Source organism: Palaemon carinicauda, chromosome 14, assembly GCF_036898095.1.
Source record: "Palaemon carinicauda isolate YSFRI2023 chromosome 14, ASM3689809v2, whole genome shotgun sequence".
NCBI classification, from domain to species: Eukaryota; Metazoa; Arthropoda; class Malacostraca; order Decapoda; family Palaemonidae; genus Palaemon; species Palaemon carinicauda.
In genome coordinates, this window is record NC_090738.1 from 44,895,899 (window position 1) to 44,917,234 (window position 21,336).

The 21,336-nt window shown below is 39.4% G+C and overlaps 1 protein-coding gene across 1 annotated transcript in view; it reads right to left on the reverse strand.

Moving 5' to 3' along the window:
* LOC137653565 (protein hobbit-like) overlaps positions 1 to 21,336 on the reverse strand; it is a 572,883-nt gene that overhangs the window by 35,611 nt on the left and 515,936 nt on the right. Inside the window, 3 exon segments of the mRNA XM_068387072.1 lie at positions 10,685 to 10,774; positions 20,545 to 20,638; positions 20,858 to 21,005. Coding sequence (XP_068243173.1) covers positions 10,685 to 10,774; positions 20,545 to 20,638; positions 20,858 to 21,005 — 332 coding nt within the window.

Here is a 21,336-nt window from a genome sequence, read left to right on the forward strand (position 1 = left end):
GTAATGCAATGAACAATCAGTAAGAACAGATATTACTAATTACAGTATTAATGGAATTACAGGTAACAAAATATCGTATTTGGTTGTCTTCAGATTTCGCGGTATTTTCGAATTTTCCGGAAAATCCGCGATATGTATATATATATGAGTTATGGGAAAACCCCGCGAAGTGGTGAATCCGCGATTGTCGAACCGCGAAGTAGCGAGGGTTCACTGTATAACAAACATTAATGTGCAAATATTATGATTTTTTTTTTTAAATTCTTTGTTTCATAGATACAAATGGTTTGATTTTACTAAGGCACAAAGCCATGTTGAGCAAATAAACTGTGAGATGACTATTTGCCTAAAATGACAGTGAACAGACAATATGCACACACAATGATGAACCCCTTGTTTTACCATCATAATGCTTTCATTTATCAACTGATTATATAACAAATTTTATAAACATCATATGGGTAGTGAAGGAGGGACCTCTGAAAAAAGTTCACATCCCATTATATGTATGATCTTTGTTCCACTTCTATTTATGGGTCAGCTTTCTAAACCATGCTTCTCATCACAAAGGGCTTCCCCAATCTCTTTCATAGTTCATCCTTATAGACATATTTCATAAACAACACTTGTGCATTTTCAATGCTAAATAATTTAATAATAAATCCCTCAGTATTTTGCCCATGGCAATATAGCTGTCAGGTACACGACTTTTGGCCGGGGGCAAAATTTACACACCCAAAATATTTTTTTCTGTTCTTTGGTATGGCCAATTTATACCAGATATGAACTTAAGGTTTATTGCACTAGGTCAAGAATTATTTAACTTTTCCATGATGCAAGAAGAATATCTTCACAATGCTTACAGGTATTTAAAACAGCAAGGAAAACAGAAATATTGCAAAAAAAAGTAAGATAGGTTTTTAAAAACATTCATAAAAAAATATGATTATATTAGAGGGCTTTATTTTATATGAAAAGTGTGTAGAAATAGCTTATTTCACGCTGTATCAATGATTTTGATATAAATTTGAACGGTAATGAGTACGGTTCTGATTGATTAATAAATTATACATTTTTTACGGTGAGCAATGAGGTCATGTGTCAACATCATTATGTTGACGTTTTGTACCGTAACTAAGGAATGAAGATAGAAACTAAAAATTGCATTAGAGAGCTGAATGAATATTCTATATAACAGAAATAAACTGAGCAATCATAGAACAAAGATGGATAATACATTTTTATTTTTATGTAATAAAATTTATGAAAAAATATACAAAAAGAAGTGTTCAGATTTTTAAATTTTTTCTATGATGTAAAACTATAAAGAATGCCTTTTCAAATGGTATATGAAAGATGAAAATTACAAATATTTTTAAATGTACAAACACGGAAAGAAAAACATTTATAAGAGCATCTTACCATTAACAACTTTTTTAACATTTTGTGAAATAAGTAATAAATAATGTTAAAAAAATAGTGACTGCAATAAAAAGCTGAATACTTCTCCTATATAATTTATCAACAAAATATATAGGTTTTGTCAGACACAAAATGTTATTTTTATTAATAAAATAAATTTTTGAATATACTTACCCGGTGATTGTATAAGCTGCAGCTCTGCTGCCCGACAGAAAAACTCTACGGTCAAAATACGCCAGCGATCGCTATGCAGGAGGGGGTGTACATCAACAGCGCCATCTGTCGAGCAGGTACTTAGTACTCCATGTAAACAAAGAACCAATTTTCTCCTCGGTCCACTGGGTCTCTATTGGGGAGGAAGGGAGGGTCCTTTAATATATAATCACCGGGTAAGTATATTCAAAAATTTATTTTATTAATAAAAATAACATTTTTCAATATTAAACTTAGCCGGTGATTATATAAGCTGATTCACACCCAGGGGGGTGGGTAGAGACCAGCATTACATGTTTACATTATTATGAGCTAAGTATTTTGTATTTCATTTTAGCAGTTATTCAAAATAACAAACATAAAATAAATAAGTACCTGGTAAGGAAGTCGACTTGAACAATTACTCTGCCTTTTTAAGTACGTCTTCCTTACGGAGCCTCGCGATCCTCTTAGGATGCTGAGCGACTCCTAGGAGCTGAAGTATCAAGGGTTGCAACCCATACTAAAGGACCTCATCAAAACCTCTAATCTAGGCGCTTCTCAAGAAAAGAATTTGACCACCCGCCAAATCAACCAGGATGCGAAAGGCTTCTTAGCCTTCCGGACAACCCAAAAAACAACAATAAAAACATTTCAAGAGAAAGATTAAAAAGGTTATGGAATTAGGGGAATGTAGTGGTTGAGCCCTCACCCACTACTGCACTCGCTGCTACGAATGGTCCCAGGGTGTAGCAGTTCTCGTAAAGAGACTGGACATCTTTAAGATAAAAAGACGCGAACACTGACTTGCTTCTCCAATAGGTTGCGTCCATTATACTCTGCAGAGATCTATTTTGTTTAAAGGCCACTGAAGTTGCGACAGCTCTAACTTCATGTGTCCTTACCTTCAGCAAAGCATGGTCTTCCTCATTCAGATGGGAATGAGCTTCTCGTATCAACAGTCTGATATAATAGGAAACTGCATTCTTTGACATAGGTAAAGAAGGTTTCTTAATAGCACACCATAAAGCTTCTGACTGTCCTCGTAAAGGTTTAGTTCGTCTTAAATAGAACTTAAGAGCTCTAACAGGGCATAAGACTCTTTCTAGTTCATTTCCAACCAAATTAGAAAGGCTTGGAATATCGAACGATTTCGGCCAAGGACGAGAAGGTAGTTCGTTTTTGGCTAGAAAACCAAGCTGTAAAGAACATGTAGCCGTTTCAGATGAAAATCCGATGTTCCTGCTGAAGGCGTGTATCTCACCGACTCTTTTAGCTGTTGCTAAGCAGACGAGGAAAAGAGTCTTTAAAGTGAGATCTTTAAAGGAGGCTGATTGTAGTGGCTCGAACCTTTCTGACATAAGGAATCTTAGTACCACGTCTAAATTCCAACCTGGTGTGGCCAAACGACGCTCCTTCGAGGTCTCAAAAGACTTAAGGAGGTCCTGTAGATCTTTGTTGTTAGAAAGATCTAAGCCTCTGTGACGGAAGACTGCTGCCAACATGCTTCTGTAACCTTCGATCGTGGGAGCTGAAAGAGATCTTTCCTTCCTCAGGTATAATAGGAAGTCAGCTATTTGGGTTACAGAGGTACTGGTTGAGGATACTGATACCGACTTGCACCAGCTACGGAAGACTTCCCACTTCGACTGGTAGACTCTAAGAGTGGATGTCCTCCTTGCTCTAGCAATCGCCCTGGCTGCCTCCTTCGAAAAGCCTCTAGCTCTCGAGAGTCTTTCGATAGTCTGAAGGCAGTCAGACGAAGAGCGTGGAGGCTTGGGTGTACCTTCTTTACGTGTGGCTGACGTAGAAGGTCCACTCTTAGAGGAAGTGTTCTGGGAACGTCCACCAGCCATTGAAGTACCTCGGTGAACCATTCTCTCGCGGGCCAGAGGGGAGCAACTAACGTCAACCTTGTCCCTTCGTGAGAGGCGAACTTCTGCAGTACCTTGTTGACAATCTTGAACGGGGGGAATGCATAAAGGTCTAGATGGGACCAATCCAGTAGAAAAGCATCTATATGAACTGCTGCTGGGTCCGGGATTGGCGAGCAATAATTTGGGAGCCTCTTGGTCATCGAGGTTGCAAAGAGATCTATGGTAGGTTGGCCCCATGTGGCCCATAGTCTCTTGCACACATTCTTGTGTAGGGTCCATTCTGTTGGGATGATTTGACCCTTCCGACTGAGGCAGTCCGCCATGACATTCATGTTGCCTTGAATGAACCTCGTTACTAAAGACAGGTTTAGATCTCTTGACCAGGTGAGGAGGTCCCTTGCGATCTCGTACAACGTCATAGAATGGGTCCCTCCTTGCTTGGAGATGTACGCCAAGGCCGTGGTGTTATCTGAGTTCACCTCCACCACCTTGCCTAGAAGGAGAGACTTGAAGCTTTTCAAGGCCAGATGAACTGCCAGTAGCTCCTTGCAGTTGATATGTAACGCTCTTTGATTCGAGTTCCAAGTTCCCGAGCATTCCCGACCGTTTAATGTCGCACCCCAGCCCGTGTCCGATGCGTCCGAGAAGAGAACGTGGTTGGGGGTCTGAACAGCCAGGGGCAGACCCTCTCTGAGGTAGATGTTGTCCTTCCACCAAGTCAGTGATGACTTCATCTTCTTGGAAATGGGGATCGAGACCGCTTCTAGCGTCTTGTCCTTTCTCCAGTGAACAGCTAGGTGAAATTGAAGGGGACGGAGGTGCAGTCTCCCTAACGCAATGAACTGGTCCAGGGATGAAAGCGTCCCTATCAGACTCATCCACTGTCTGACTGAACATCGGTCCTTCTTTAGCATGTTCTGGATGCATCCTTGGGCTTGACTTGTTCTGGGGGCCGACGGAAAAGCCCGAAAAGCTTGACTGTGAATCTCCATCCCTAAGTACACTATAGTTTGGGATGGGACCAGTTGGGACTTTTCCATATTGACCAGGAGACCCAATTCCTTGGTCAGATCTAGAGTCCACTTTAGATTCTCCAGACAGCGACGACTGGAAGAAGCTCTTAGAAGCCAGTCGTCCAAATAGAGGGAGGCTCTGATGTCCGCTAAATGCAGGAATTTGGCAATATTCCTCATCAGTTTCGTAAAGACAAGAGGCGCCGTGCTTAGGCCAAAGCACAGGGCTTGAAATTGGTAGACAACCTTCCCGTAAACGAACCTTAGAAAAGGTTGGGAATCTGGGTGGATGGGGACGTGAAAGTAAGCGTCCTTTAGGTCTAAAGAGACCATCCAGTCTTCCTTCCTGACCGCTGCTAGAACAGACTTTGTCGTCTCCATGGCGAACGTCTGCTTTGTGACAAAGACATTCAGAGCACTGACGTCTAGCACCGGTCTCCACCCTCCTGTCTTCTTTACCACTAAGAAGAGACGGTTGTAGAAGCCCGGGGATTGATGGTCCCGGACTTTGACTACCGCTCCCTTTTCTAGTAAGAGAGACACCTCTTGCTTCAAAGCTAGTCTCTTGTCCTCCTCTCTGTACCTGGGAGAGAGGTCGATGGGAGACGTTGCTAGAGGGGGCTTGCGCATAAACGGGATCTTGTACCCTTCTCTGAGCAACTTCACAGATTGTGCATCTGCGCCCATGTTCTCCCAGGACTGCCAGTAGTTCTTGAGTCTGGCTCCCACTGCTGTCTGAAGAAGGTGGCAGTCAGACTCTGCCTTTAAAGGACTTGGTACCTTTCTTCTTAATCCCACGTCTCCCTTCGGCACGAGCACCTCCTCTGCTGGAGGCTCTGCCACGAAAGGGCGGAATAAATCTGGACGCTGGAGTGTCCATCCTGGGTCTAGACACGGTAGGCAAAGGGGTGGCTTTGCGGGCAGATGACGCAACCAGGTCATGCGTGTCTTTTTGAATCAAGGAGGCAGCAATCTCCTTGATCAACTCCTCTGGGAAAAGGCACTTTGAGAGAGGAGCAAACATAAGTTCCGATCTCTGACATTGTGTTACTCCAGCTGACAAGAAGGAGCAAAGGTTTTCCCGTTTCTTGAGGACCCCGGAAACGAACGAAGCCGCAAGCTCACTGGAACCGTCCCGTATGGCCTTGTCCATGCAGGACATAATGAGCATGGAAGTTTCCTTGTCAGAAGGGGAGGTCTTCCTGCTCAACGCTCCCAAACACCAATCCAAAAAGTTAAAAACCTCGAAGGCTCTGAACACTCCTTTCATCAGATGGTCTAAGTCTGAAGGAGTCCAACAAATCTTGGAGCGTCTCATGGCTAGCCTGCGGGGAGAGTCTACTAGACTTGAGAAGTCGCCCTGGGCAGAGGCAGGAACTCCCAAGCCGAGAACTTCTCCCGTGGCATACCAGACGCTCGATCTGGAAGCGAGTTTCGCAGGGGGAAACAAGAATGCTGTCTTCCCAAGGTGCTTTTTGGACTGCATCCAATCTCCCAACACTCTTAAAGCTCTCTTAGACGAGCGGGCGAGGACGAGCTTCGTAAAGGCAGGCGCGGATGACTGCGTGCCTAAAGCGAACTCAGATGGAGGAGAGCGTGGGGCTGCAGAAACAAACTGATCAGGATACATCTCCTTGAACAGTGCAAGAACTTTCCTAAAGTCCAAGGAGGGAGGCGTGGTCTTGGGTTCGTCGATGTCCGTATGCGGGTCGTCAAGGTGTGCAGCGTCGTCATCATCAGAGAGTCCATCGTCTGAATACTGAGGAGGAAGCGGCAAAGGAGTAGGAATTGGCTGGTCAGCTGAGTCCGGCAGCACGGGTGCATGCGTGACTGCACTGGACGCAACGTCATGGAACTGTTGGCCAGTCTGTGAGCTGGCAACAACCATAGCAGCGCAGGGGCGCCAAGCGTCTACTCCTGACTGTCTAGTCTGCTGTGGGCGAGTAGCGGTAACCACACTGGGTTGCGGAGGTTGACGCACCGCGTCAAAACAAAACAACTTAGGTTGTTGTTGTAACTCGCGAACGTCAACGGAGGGTTCCGTGCGTCGCTGAACGTCAACATGCGGCTGGCAGGGTACACTGCGCATGGGTGGCGGGACTCTCACAGCTGGAGTGCGGGAGAAGGTAGCCTCAGCGTCCACTGGACGCACAACCGTGGTTGGTTGTAGGCTAACGGTTGGTGCAGCGTCAACCTTCTCCGCACGAAAGTCCTGCATTAATGACGTTAACTGCGTCTGCATGGTCTGCAGCAAAGACCACTTAGGGTCTACAGTAGCAGGTGCGGCAACAGACGGTGTTACTGCCTGTTGCGGTACCGCTTTGCCTCTCTTAGGAGGTGTGCAGTCATCGGAAGACTGCAGCGAGTCCGAACTGACCCAGTGGCTACAGCTGGGCCGTTGGACTTGCGCGGAAGGGACCGACTTGCGTTTAAGAGGCCGTGAGACCTTGGTCCATTGTTTCTTCCGAGAAACATCTTCCGCAGACGAGGAATAAATGGGCTCTCTCGTCTTCTTGTGGGTGGGGCGATCTTGGTAAGATACGTCCGAAACCACGGAGGGAACGTCTGTCCGCTGATTAAAGCCTGTCGAACCCTTTGGTCGTACGACATTGCTTCTCCCCTGGGCTTGGGAGCTTGCAAGAGGTCCCAGACTGGGAGGACGACAGGCACGAACAGACGCACCCTCAAGCGCAACACTAACACTTTCCACAACACTACCACTCACTTTGTCACTACCCACTGCACTCTTACCCTTCAACTCCTTGACGTCTGCCATGAGTTGGTTACGGTCACTCGCCAATGACTCGACTCTCTCACCCAGAGCCTGGATGGCACGCATCATATCTGCCATCGAAGGTTGTTGAGTGCTAGAAGGGGGATCAGGAGCAACCACTACAGGGGAAGGAATAGGTTGTGGGGCATGAGGAGAGGAAATATCAATGGAGCGAGATGAACTTCTCCTGACTCTATCTCTCTCTAGCCTACGTGAATATTTCAGGAATTCGAGAAAATCGAATTCCGAAAGCCCAACGCATTCCTCACATCGATCTTCCAATTGACAGGTTTTATCCCGACAATTGGAACAAACGGTGTGCGGATCGATAGAGGCCTTCGGAAGACGCCTTGAACAGTCCCTAGCACTACACTTTCTGTATTTAGGGACTTGAGAAGGGTCAGCCATCTTGAATTAGTCAAAGGGGAATTCAAAATCTATCCAAGTCGTCAACAAATAATCCAAAAATCAATAAAAGAATGCAAGGATGTATTGAAGATAACCTCTGCAAAGCGAAAGCTAATAACTAGAAATGTGTACTTCACCAAAATCTGTGAAAACTAATCCAGTAAGCAACAGCGAATTTAGTAGGTCTTGCCGGTGGCACGACAGAGAGAAAATTGGTTCTTTGTTTACATGGAGTACTAAGTACCTGCTCGACAGATGGCGCTGTTGATGTACACCCCCTCCTGCATAGCGATCGCTGGCGTATTTTGACCGTAGAGTTTTTCTGTCGGGCAGCAGAGCTGCAGCTTATATAATCACCGGCTAAGTTTAATATTGAAAAATTAGCAATTGTAGAACAAATACAGACAATAAATCTTTATCTTTATGCAAATAGAGAGAGAGAGAGAGAGAGAGAGAGAGAGAGAGAGAGAGAGAGAGAGAGAGAGAGAGAGAGAGAGAGATTACTCGAGTGCCATATGTGGATGAGATCATAGTGAGGGGTACATTGAGATGGTTTGGGCATGCTCTTCGCACTCCCCAAGAGAGATTAGTTCACCAAACTTTTACATGGGCTCCACAAGGCCCTAAAAGAGTTGGAGGACCCACGCCTACATGGCTCAGGACTATTAAGCATGAAGTAGGAGATGATGAATGGAGAAGCATTGATTTAAAAGCCCAAGATAGAGACGACAGGCGAAATGTAAGATAGGCCCTTTGCGTCTTCAGGCATAGGAGGAGATAATGATGATAAATAAAATTTACAATAAAAATTTTATATCAAAATGTTCATATTCTTACATTCTTTAATACCATGCAAAAATACAAAGAATGATCATCCAAATGGTATATGAAACATGACAATAAATTATCAGCAAATGCATAAACACTACTACAAAAAATTATTCATGCGCTCGTAAAATTCTCATAGATAAGAGGGTCTTAACTCTTTTATCTCCTTTCAAAACAAAAAATTATTTCAAGACCAAGAGTTTACCCGAATTTTTTCACATTCTCTCTTTGGAAATTTATATGAGCATTTCATTAAGAATTAATCTTCTTTGCCTGTTAAGAACCACTCAGTATTATTTTGAAGCTTGCTAAGAATTGGATGCAAATCTCATAAAAACCTTGAAGGCTAAGCTTCATGATATTAAAAGTACAACTACACATCCTAATTTTAGTAGGAATCTTTCTTTGGAAAGAGTTTTATTGGTAGCTCATTGGCATATTAAGTTGGTGTTCGATAACATTATATCTACGAATACTGGTTTACTTATCAAGATTGCCGAGCTCTAGGTCCTATAGTTGTTACTGCCAATTGTTTTATTAAGTTTTTTAGTTCATTTATTTGACAATTATCTTATTTTAAAAAAATCTAGTTTCAGTTACATGGTCTTAGGGTTATATACTGTAGATAGGTAAGTAGAAAGAAGATATCGTTTAGAGACAATCTTATGTCCCACATTTTATACACGTTTGGATAAACAATCTGGATTCGTGTATTTTAAGCTGTATTTTGAGATAATCTTTACCATTAATCTAGACCAGTTGAGTCTAGAATTTTAAAATCTTATTATATTTTAGTTCTATAAATGATGATCTCTTTCTTTCACTGGTGTCCCACACCACCAATGTGTGGGTGTCAGAAATATGAACATCAGGGAGGTTCATAGAAATAAAAGGAATTTTAATAATATTCTTTTTACTTTTAAACTCTCCTGATATTTATATACTGTACTTGCCCGCTCTCCTCCTCAATGACTTGTGATGTCAGAGGATAGGGAATAGTTTTGACTTTGAGACCGAAATAACAAAAAGCCCCTGGTATGTTACTTTGTCGCCTCTTGTCATTAACCTCTATTGTGTCTCATTAAATTGCTAGACAGGAAGTTGGAGAATTTTTACATTAAAAAAAAATATACAGTTAAATGTCGATAAACCTGGCTTATAAAGAAGAAGGAATATAGTTAACATACAAATTAGGAATTGAAGAGATATTCACTTAATTTTCTTACGTAGCTTTTGTTTAAATTCAATCATAAGATCTTTCATCCCTAACAAAAGTTAGCTAAATCAATATAAAAAAGAACAGTTTGGAAACTTCCAATACTGGTTGAGTTGTTTAAAAGTTTTATAAATAACCAAACACACATTATCTACTGTGGACGCAAAATGAAATCACCGACTTTATGCTATGTCAATTAATTCAGGCTTGAATAAAATTTAATAGATATTAAACACTCCCAAACTCTACAGTTATATGTTTTCCCTGGATTCAATAAAATTCTTGAAGTCTTATCCTAATACCTCTTTCATATGCATATGCAGTATCCAATTTCATAAAAAAAAATCAAATGACAATAACTGTTAACTCACAGCATTATTCCAGCTCAAAACATGAATCTAACTGATAATCCCATATAAATTAAAACTATTTACCAAAACCCTTCTCATCATGCTAAAAACCTAGTATAATTAGTGTCATGTCTCATTCTTTATCAAAATCATATTGTATCTAAAAACTAAAATTATATCTATGGAAAAAGGCAGTACAGCAAAGAAAATAGAATCCATTAAATTATTCTGAGAACATATTTGACAATAGTCTTGCTGAAGTTTAAAGAGAACTTGTTTCATCAGTTCTTATTTACAGAGTTGTTCATTAAACTTAACATAAAAAAATGCTATCCAAAGAAGTTACTGGAAACTTTAAATGCTTCACCAAGATTTTAACTGTAAATTGACTCTTTACTTTCACTTACAGTAGAATATGGAATCTTTTATATGAAAATATCCCAATTAGGCTAGTACCAAAATTCATAATATATACTGGTATATATATATATATATATATATATATATATATATATATATATATATCTTTAGGCAAATAATCCCATAACTCGCAGATAAAATGCAAATCAAATCATCAAAAACATAATTATTGAAACAAATCTTACTTGATCCACCCTCTCCAGAGAGTTCCTCTTCTGTTGCATTGTCAGGAAAACAGAACTTCATCATTGTCTTGAAAAACTGGTAAGTAAGTGCTGGAATAAAATAACATAAAATTCAATAACTTGAAAGAAAATATAACATTTATAAGTACTTTTATATTTGGAAAATAAAAAACTCATTTTCTTTACTGTTTAAATATCAATATAATACACAAAACTTGAGTGTTAAATGTAACTTAAACTAGCAAAGGAATGAATATGACAATCTTGTCTTGAAGGGGAAGGTTTCTCCCATCCCCCTGTCCAATGCTCTTAACAATTCCCTTGGTTTGTAAGTCAGTGAAATACCTGCAACTTTATTTATATATTAATATCTTAACCCTCTTTGGATTATTTCTCATAGTGTATAATGCACATAGCAAGGTGAACCCTATATAATTCAAACTTTCTAAGATGAGCTTTCAAGTAAAATGATCTGTCTGACATGCTAAGCACAGTGGAATAATAGACTTTAAGATGAGTAGTGATTGATTGTGTTGTAAAATATTCAATGTCGCCATTGTGGAAGTCCATATGTTAGCCTAAGTGTATTAAGAATTTCTACAGCTACTTATATATACAGTATTATGAAAAATAAATATCAGAGTCAATTCATTTGTTTTTCATCTATTGATTTCCCTTAAATCTTAACAAATAATCACTGGAAGGTCTTCTTTTTCCTGTGTTTTCTGTTAGCTGATCCTGTTACCACAAGGAAACTAGGCTGTATAAGTAACAAACATTCCTACAGCTCTTGTTACAAAATAAAATGGTTTGAACAATACAATATGTACCAAGAATTTTACTATTATATGTACAATAAGTTTTTGAAAGTTTAAGGATTCACATTTCATTTCCCATATATTTTAATGAACAGCCACTGAATTTATTATATATACTCATACACACAAAAACATACATCAAATTCAGATATTACTTTTATCTAATTATTATGTATTTATGAAACATGAATTTCAGCAGGTACAAAATGTTTTACATACATCATAGTGAAAAATGTATTTCATTTAATTTTGCCAAAGCTCTTCATTTAAGAATGAATATCCAGAAGTTCAAATGAAACACACACACTATAATATATATATATATATAATATATATATATATATATATATATAAATATATATATATATATATATATATATATATATATATATATATGTATATATATATATATATATATATATATATATATATATATATATATATATATTATAGTGTGTAAGGAGGTCTTACTGTGTACACATACATACACACACTATGATTATATATATACAGTGGTACCTCTACATACGAATTTAATCCGTTCCAGAACCAACTTCGGATGTAGAAAATGTTCGGATGTAGAAACGAATTTTCCCATAAGAATACATGGTAATTCATTTAATTCGTTCCTCAGCCTAAAAACCCATAATAAATCCTTAATAAATGGCTACACATAATTACACATAACAAAAACATTACTGCATAATATGTAAGAAGCATGTAAAAAAGATAATTATAAAGAAATAATAAATAAAAAATGTGTTTTCGTTAAAAACTCATGGATAAGGTACTTAACTTCGATGGGGTATCTTGGGAATCGGCCATCGAGAGAAAGTTGATGATAAATCCAATGAAACACACGAAATAAAAAACTTGGACTTATATCAAACAGGTGCTTGAAAGGAGTGATGGGCAAGCATGGGTTGAGTTAGTAGTACTGGTCTGCGAGGCAGGGGAGGTTGAACGGCACCTCACTATTGGGGGATTTCGAAGAGGAGAAGTCTAAATGGTACGAGACCTCTGGTATTTCGCCCCAGTCTATACCGACACCATTAGGTGAGCGAGCTAGTTCAACCTAGCATTCCTTTACATTTTTTCTCTGGTAATATTAGCAGTTATATTCCTTTGAAATGGTGCTTAAGGAGCATTTCACTGGGCGGCACAGGTCTCTCGCCCAGAAATAGATTTTTCCTTCGTCAAAATCCCTTTATTGGCACTTTACCTTAGAGACAGGCCAACGCAGGTGTAGGATTTGCTACGCTGGAGACGGACGATCGGCGAGAAGGTAGACATGGTGTTAACATGTTCTTTAAATAAATACTCTCTCTCTCTCTCTCTCTCTCTTGTTCTTCTTCACTGTTAGTGTTAGAGACGTCTATTATTTTTTTCTGAGAGAGAGAGAGAGAGAGAGAGAGAGAGAGAGAGAGAGAGAGAGAGAGAGAGAGAGAGAGAGAGAGAGAGAGAGAGAGATTAAACAAAAATGAGAGATTAAACAAAAATGAGAGATTAAACAAAAATGTGTTGTGTACATATGATTTTTAACAGCGTTAACGAGTTGAAAGACAGTTAAATGTAACTAAAAAAACAATATCAGCGAATCTGAATTCCTTTATTAACTAAAACAAATATTGATACAAACACACTCGTGTGCGTATGCGCAAACACACACACACGCACGAGGAGACACGATCGGCGAGGAGGTAGAGATGGTGACTGCGATAACATACCGTAACTTACACTACGGAAATTTTAATCTAACTTAGCTTATTTATTTTATTTTTATTTTTATATTTCATATTTTTTAAATTTATTTTCTTTTGATTTTTATTTTCATCACTTTCAGTGACGAGTTACGGTATGTTATCGCAGTCACCATCTCTACCTCCTCCCCGACCGTCTCTCTTACTGCGTAGCAATTCCTGTTTTAGTTAATAAAGGAATTCAGATTAGCTGTTATTACTTTTTTAGTTACATTTAATTGTTTTTCAACTCGTTGACGCTGTTAAAAATCATATGTACTCTAAACACATTTTTGTTTAATCTCTCTCTCTCTCTCTCTCTCTCTCTCTCTCTCTCTCTCTCTCGGAAAAAAAATAATAGACGTATCTAACACTATAACAGCGAAGAAGAGAGAGAGAGAGAGAGAGAGAGAGAGAGAGAGAGAGAGAGAGAGAGAGAGAGAGAGAGAGAGAGAGAGAGAGAGAGAGAGAGAGAGATATTTTATTTAAAGAACATGTTAATGCTATGTTTAGAGAGAAACAGAAAAAGAGAGAAGTCTTATTTAAAAGAGCTTGTTAATGCTATCATGGTTTTCTTTGCTTCACTTTTTCTTTCTTTCTGTTCATCACGCTAGCCCTTCTCACAAATGATCGTTGCCAACAATCTCTTTGTCCTTTATCCCTATCAACAAAAGGCGTTCTATCTCTTCCAGGGTATTGCTAAGATGTCTTGTAATAATGGTGATCCCCTTCGATGGTTATTTGCTTTAATGGCTGCCTTCACCTTGATGATCCTCGAGATAATAGGCCTATTCCAGCCATATTGTTTAGCCATACAGTATCACTCACATGCACACTGCTCTCATGTTTTTCTATAATTTCTTGCTTCAATTCTAATAAAAGAATTGCCTTCTTCCTGTACTGAAACTTAGCTTCTTAGGCACCATGATTATAGGTAAAATCAAAAAGGAAATATGAGAAAATGAAGAAAGTAAGCACTGTTAATAACAGACCAAACAGGGGACAACCACACGAACCACACAAGAATAGAGAACTGAGCACTCGACACTCAATGGCGTAATGTTTACTTCGTGTGTCGAAATAAAATTCGGGTGTAGAGTCAAAAATTTGCTCGAATTTTACTTCGGATGTTGGAAAATTCGGATGTAGATACGTTCGTGTGTAGAGGTTCCACTGTACTGTATATATATATATATATATATATATATATATATATATATATATATATATATATATATATATATATATATATATATATATATAATCATAGTGTGTGTACACAGTAAGACCTCCTTAGCTGTTGATTCTCTAACAACAGATTTGACTATTTACTGTTGAAATAGTTAATTGATACCATTATAAAAATATAAACAGGAAAATTCACTTATAACTGGCTGCAAAACTTGGATGCACCAGGCAAAATGCTTAAATGTGATTGAGGGAATATAACAAAATTGTCAAATTCCACATCCTCGCATGGGTAATCAAAGCCCTGGCATTTTAAAGTGTTTGACTCAATATAGAAATCCTGGGCTAGATACTTAGGGTTTTCCACTACCACACCTTCCTCTGAACTCACAGAAGAAGCTGTCTCTGTGGACTCTCCCCCTTTCATTGAACGTGAAAGATTAGAAGTTACCATACCCACTGGAGTTTACTACTGATCCCATTAACCTAAAGGTTCATCCTCAACTGGGCTTTCAGGCTGGGTTGGAGAGGGAGCAGATGGAGTATAGAAACTCCCAGGAATGGTAGAGCCTTGGGCAGGATCACCATAGAAGAAGCGGATAAACGTCTATAATATCGTAGCAATAACTCAAGCGTTCACAGCGCATGCAATCTGACCAAATCCAGGAGGAACCCGACCTAGCAAGCTGACCATACCACAGGGTAGCACCCAAAGGTTGCCTCCTAGGGAAGACTGAAGTCTCCTCTAAAGACCCAAGTAAGGCCAACTCCTCTTCAGGGTTTAAGTAATCCTCCAACCCTAGATCTACTACTTGGATGGGGGCCTGGTACAACATAACTCCTCTACCAAAATCCTTTACTGCTAAATCCAACGCTGTTGCACAGATGAGATACCAGAGTTCCTTATAAGGTAAATACTTTGCAGAACCTGAATCTTAGCAAACTCTTTCACGCACATTGAAAAAAGATATATGACACTATTTCTTAAACTTGCTGCTTGTGGATCCTTATCTTGGGAAGACTATATCCTCTACAAGCATAAAGGGAAGTATACAGGGTCCTACACCTTGTCCCATGATGCACAACTGTCGCTATAATAAAGACTTTGTTGTAACACTATTTAGGGTTAGCCAGATAATTACATCTGCTTTAGCTACATTTAGCTTTGATTTCATTCATACTTAATATAAAATTCACAATTGGAAACATTAATTCATCAGTATCTCCAAAAGAGGAGTCTATCTACCCCAAAAGGAATTTACTAGTACCAAAGTCTACACACTTACACAACTATCATTAAAAAACTCAAGGGATGGAAAGCCCCTGGATACGATGAAATAACTGCTGAGATGGTAATGGCTGAAAATGAAGTGGCCCCCTTAATAATTACAAGATTATTTAGTAGAACATGGCATGAAGAGTCAAAACCTGATGAATAGGAATTAGAAGTGTTGGTGAAAATGGTTAAAAAAGGAGACCTGACTGATTGCAATAATTACAGAGGCATCACAATTATGTGAGTTGTCATGAAAATATATAGTATGCTTATTCTAAAGAGACTAGAGAGAAAGATTGATGAAAAGCTGAGAGAAGAACATGTAGGATTTAGAAAAGGTAGAAGTTGTATTGACTAAATTTTCATTTTAAGACATGTACAACAATGCATAGAATATGGAAATCCACTTTTGATAGGATTTTTAGACTATGAAAAAGCCTTTAACAGCGTGCACTAGTCAATTTTGTGGAGTGTCTTGCGTTATTATGGAATTCCTCTTAAATATGTAAATTTGGTAAGTCTCTTCATGAGCATAGCAAGTGCAACGTTAATGGAGTCCTATCAAATGAATTTCCAGTGAACAGCAGAGTATTCCCAGGGAATGTGTTGTCACTTACGTTGTTTATCCTTCTCATGGATTTTGTAATGAGTAGATCAGTTGGAGATGGGGAAGAAGGATTGGACTGGATTGATAATAGGAAATTAGCTGACATAGAGTATGCTGATGACACTGTCCCTATTAGCAAAATACCACAGTACAGTATTTGCAATGCTAGCTTACCAGAATGCATGAAATAATACATGAGGTTGGACTCGAGATAAATAGAAGAAAGGCAGAGATGATGAGAACAGAATATGTAATGAAAGATGAAATCTCATTGGAAGGAGAAAGGATTAATGACGTACTATCATTTAAATATTTAGCAACTATGATACCTAAAACAGTAGGTTGGCCAGGGCACCAACCACCCATTGAGTTACTACCGCTAGAGAGCTATTGGGTCCATTAACTGGCCGGACAGTACTACATTGGATCCCTCTCCCTGGTTACGGCTCATTTTGTCTTTGCCTACATATACACCGAATAGTCTGGCCTATTCTTTCCATGTTCTCCTCTGTCCTCACACATCTGACAACACTGGGAATACCAAACATTTTTCTTTGCCCAAGGGGTTAACTACTGCAATGTCATTGTTCAGTGGCTACTTTCCTCTTGGTAAGGGTAGAAGAGAATCTTTAGCTATGGTAAGCAGCTCTTCTACAAGAAGGACACTCCAAAATCAAACCATTGTTCTCTAGTCTTGAGTAGTGCCAAAGCCTCTGTACCAAAGTCTTCCTCTGTCTTGGGGTAGAGTTCTCTTGCTTGAGGGTACACTTGGGCACGCCGATCTATCTTGTTCCTTTTCCTCTTGATTGTTTTGTAGTTTTTCTAGTTTATATACAAAATATATACTTCAATGTTATTACTGTTCTCTGAATATTCCATTTTGATTATTTATTCCTTCTCTTGTAGCTTATCTATTTCCTTATTTCCTTTCCTCACTGGGCTATTTTTCCCTGTTGGAGGCCTGGGGCTTTTAGCATCTTGCTTTTCCAACTAGGGTTGTAGCTTGGCTTTTAATTATAATAATAATAATAATAATAATAATAATAATAATAACAATAATAATAATAATAATAATAACAATAATGATAATTGGAATTTATTGAAAGATTGAAAAAAGCAAATTAGACAATGGCTAGATTAAATAAAATTTGGAAATCCAATTGCCTGAAATTACATATAAAAATCAGGGTATATATCAGTTTAGTGAGATCAGTGTTACTGTATGGACATGAGTCAGTATGACAATGAAACAACCTTCAACAGATTTAGTAGATTTGAGAACAAAGACCTCCGAAGAATATTGGGATTTAAATGGCAGGACAGGATTAGAAATGAAACTATAAGAGAGATTACTCAGGTGTCATATGTGGATGAGATCAAATTGAGGAATAGATGGAGATGGCTTGGGCATGCTCTTTGCACTCCGTGGCCATTAAACTGGGCTCCATTGGGTATGAGAAGAGTTGGAAGACCTAGGCCAACATGGCTGAGGACTATGAAACATGAAACAGGAGATGATGAAAAGAGAAGTATCTTCGCCGAAAGGACGAGCCATTAAATTTTAGCGAGGGTTAACTACCCATCCCACTAGTTGGCGGGGGGTTGGTGGGGGGGGGTAGTTAGCTACCCGCTCACTCACACACCTGTGACTGTACTTCACTTTGCTTGGAGGTAGGACTTCAAGGGGGATAGGGTTGGCAAGTAAGTTTTGTATCGTTGGGAAAAAATACAAATTACTTCCAAATTTGTCATTTGTTCTGTAACTGGAATATAAACCTATGCTATTTATAGGGGTGACTCACCCATTAGGAGGGTGAATATCTTTAACAATCTGGCTCTTTGGCTTTACCCGGGGCTTCCTTATTATGCATCTTAGTACACAAATAAGGAAACCCTAATATCTCGCAAAACCTTGCTAAGCATGATCTGCAGCCTACACAGGCTATGTGTTGAGTTACTATAAATGTGATTGTCAAGGTATAAGTTATTCCGAGTCTCTAGGAATTAACCGAGTTGACCATGACATTCCCAATACCACCTCACCAGGGTGTGAGGAGTTAACAGTATTGATACAATACTAGGTTACACAAGGGAGCAATGGTTTACCCGCAGTGGTTGAAACCAGCTTGTGCAGAGGAACCAGGATGATTTTCCCAAGAAGGGGAGGGTGAAGAAAGGAAAGAGCCAGTCATTCCTTTTCATTCACTCAGACTTAAACCGGATAACCAATGCCCTCAACCTTCTCCTACTTGCCCAATAAGAAGCTTAAGGTACAAAACCAGCTGTTGTGCACCCACCACAGGACTGATAGAGAACGTATCAAGTTTCCTGTGGGTCAAGTCTTGCAGGTAATAGGCGGTGAAATAGGTTTGATATTTCCACACGTTGGCTTGCAGAACCTGTATCACAAAGTAGTTTCTTTTGAAAGCCAGGGACCTAGATATGCCCCTGACATCATGCGCTCTGGGTCGACGTGTTGAAGGAGGATCTGGATTCAGTGCATGGTCAATGACCCTGCAAATCCAAGCTGAGGTGGTGTCTTTCGGGATCCTCCTCTTATTTCTCCCAGTGCTGACGAAGAGCAAAGGCATACAGGGATGAGCTGCTGCTGTTCTCTTAAGGTAGAGCCTCAAACTCCTCACTGAGCATAGTAACAGAGGATCTGGATCAATGGTTACAGAGCAGAGACTCGTTATCCAGAAGAAATCAAGCCTAGGATCCGATACCCCCAGACAAAGCTGATGCTTACTTCTCCCCATCCCCTTGAATGGGTGATGTCATATGAGAGACCGCGAAGTTTGTTGCCTCATTTAGCCAAATCCAAGGGGAGTAGGAACACCGTCTCCCATGTAAGGTGGCGTTCTGTTCCTGGCGTAATGGTTCGTAGGGAGGCCTTTTTAGAGATCGAAGAACCCCAACCTTGTTCCAAGGAGGAGGTCTCACTTCAGACTGAGGACAGGTAAGTTCGTTGTAACTCTGTATGAGGAGGGAAGTTCTAGCAATGAGGAAATGTCTACTCCTTTCAGTTTAAAGGCGAGACTCAATGCTGAGCGATAGCCTTTTACTGCTGAAACTGAAAGGCGCATTTCCCTCCGCAAATACACGAGGCACTCCGCAATTGCTGGAATAGTGGCATCGTGTGGAGATACCCCTTTCACGACACCAACCACAGAAGACTTTCTACTTCGCCTGATAGACTGATGCTGACAATCTTCGCAGACATCAAGACATCCTCTTCGCAACTTGTTGCGAAAATCCTCTCTGAGTGAGGAGATGCTGGATAGTCTCCAGGTGTGAAGATGTAGCGAAGCTACTCTTTTGTCAAAAATGTTGGCATGAGGGTGTCTGAGTAATTAGTGTCGTGGAGGAAGTTCTCTTGGAAGTTCCAACAGGAGCTGCAGAAGGTCTGGAAACCATTCTGTGTGATGCCATAGCGGAGCTATGAGGGTCATTGAAAGGTTGACCGATGATCTGGTCTTATTGAGTACTCTTCTCATCAGGCAGAAAGCGGGAAAGGCGTAAACGTCAATGTTGTCCCACCGTGGCTAGAATTTATCTTGCCAGGGAGCCTTGGGGTCTGGGACTGGGGAACAGTATAACGGGAGCCTGATGTTCAGGGATGTTGCAAACAGATCCACAATCGAAGAACTCCACAAAGTTGGGACTTTGTTGGCTACTACAGTAGATGATCCAAAGACCATTCAGTACCCACTAAATGAGTTGCTCTGCTCAGGTTGTCGGAGAGCATATACCTTTTCCCGGTAATGAAGCGAACTAGCTGGACGCTATAAAATGTTTTCTTATCTCTATCCAAACAGTTTTCTAAACAAATATTTGGGATAGCAGAGATTAGTGTTGATTTCTTCAATTTTTGTGAACTCATAATTGCTTATTCTAAGTGCCCTTGGGTACATAAGAGGATAAAACAGAATACTTTATATTTTTCGAGTGGCCAGAATAGAAAATGTACAGTATATGTTATTTTTCTAGCTCAAATAGCTATCTGGTACACAGTTTCCACATGCTTTAAATAACAAGCACACTTGTAGGAGCAATATTTTCACCTGTATGACCACACAATACTGTATGTCACAAGAAAGATGAACCCTCAACCATAAATGAGATACTGTACTGTTATATAATTATGTATTTTATAATTACCATTACTTTGCTTCTGCAAGTTTTATAAAATAACTTACTGGATAAGAACCAAGATTAAAATTCATAATTACCAATGTTCAAAGGTACCACATTCACTTCAAAGTGTTCGATGATGGAAATCCCTCCGCACGGAGGCTTCTCTCGGCAAAATATTCTCAGGGTCCTCTGAAAATCAAATGGGCAAAATAGTTTCCAAATCACATACATTACACGATGTAATTATACCTATACAGATGAAGTCATATTTTCCTAAACTTTATTTTTATCTAATGCAGGATTTCAGCAAGATGAATCTTTTCAATAAAAGAAGAAAATGACAAGTACTAACAAAGAAAACAATGATAAATATATTTTTCAATAATATAAAACTACTGAACAACCAACCTGACGATCCACAGGCATCTTGATTTGTAATTCTGATGGCATGAGCACCTCCTCATAGTTCTGGTTCGGAAGTAGATTTCGCATTGTGACATATCCAAGTTCCAAAAGGTGTTCACCACTGTCATCAGCATTAGTCTTTTTGGTGTACCTTGTGGAGAATAAAGGTGACATTTTCTTTACATGAAAATATTTGTTTATTCTTGATTCTTACTATTCACTTACCATTCATTTCAAACTAAACATAATTATTATTTTAAGAAATTTAAGGGGGCACGATTCAACCTCTCCTTGGAATTTTGAAAATCAGATAATTACAATCTTGTCTAAGAGAATGTCTATATGTCATGTTTCAAAGTCTTTTTTAAGGAAAATTTGTTTTACTGCTAAAATGTCCCATACACAAACTTTTTCTGACCTGAGACTTATTTATTTACTGTACTTTTTCTTCATTAATTCCAGGTAGATATTTATTTTTGTAT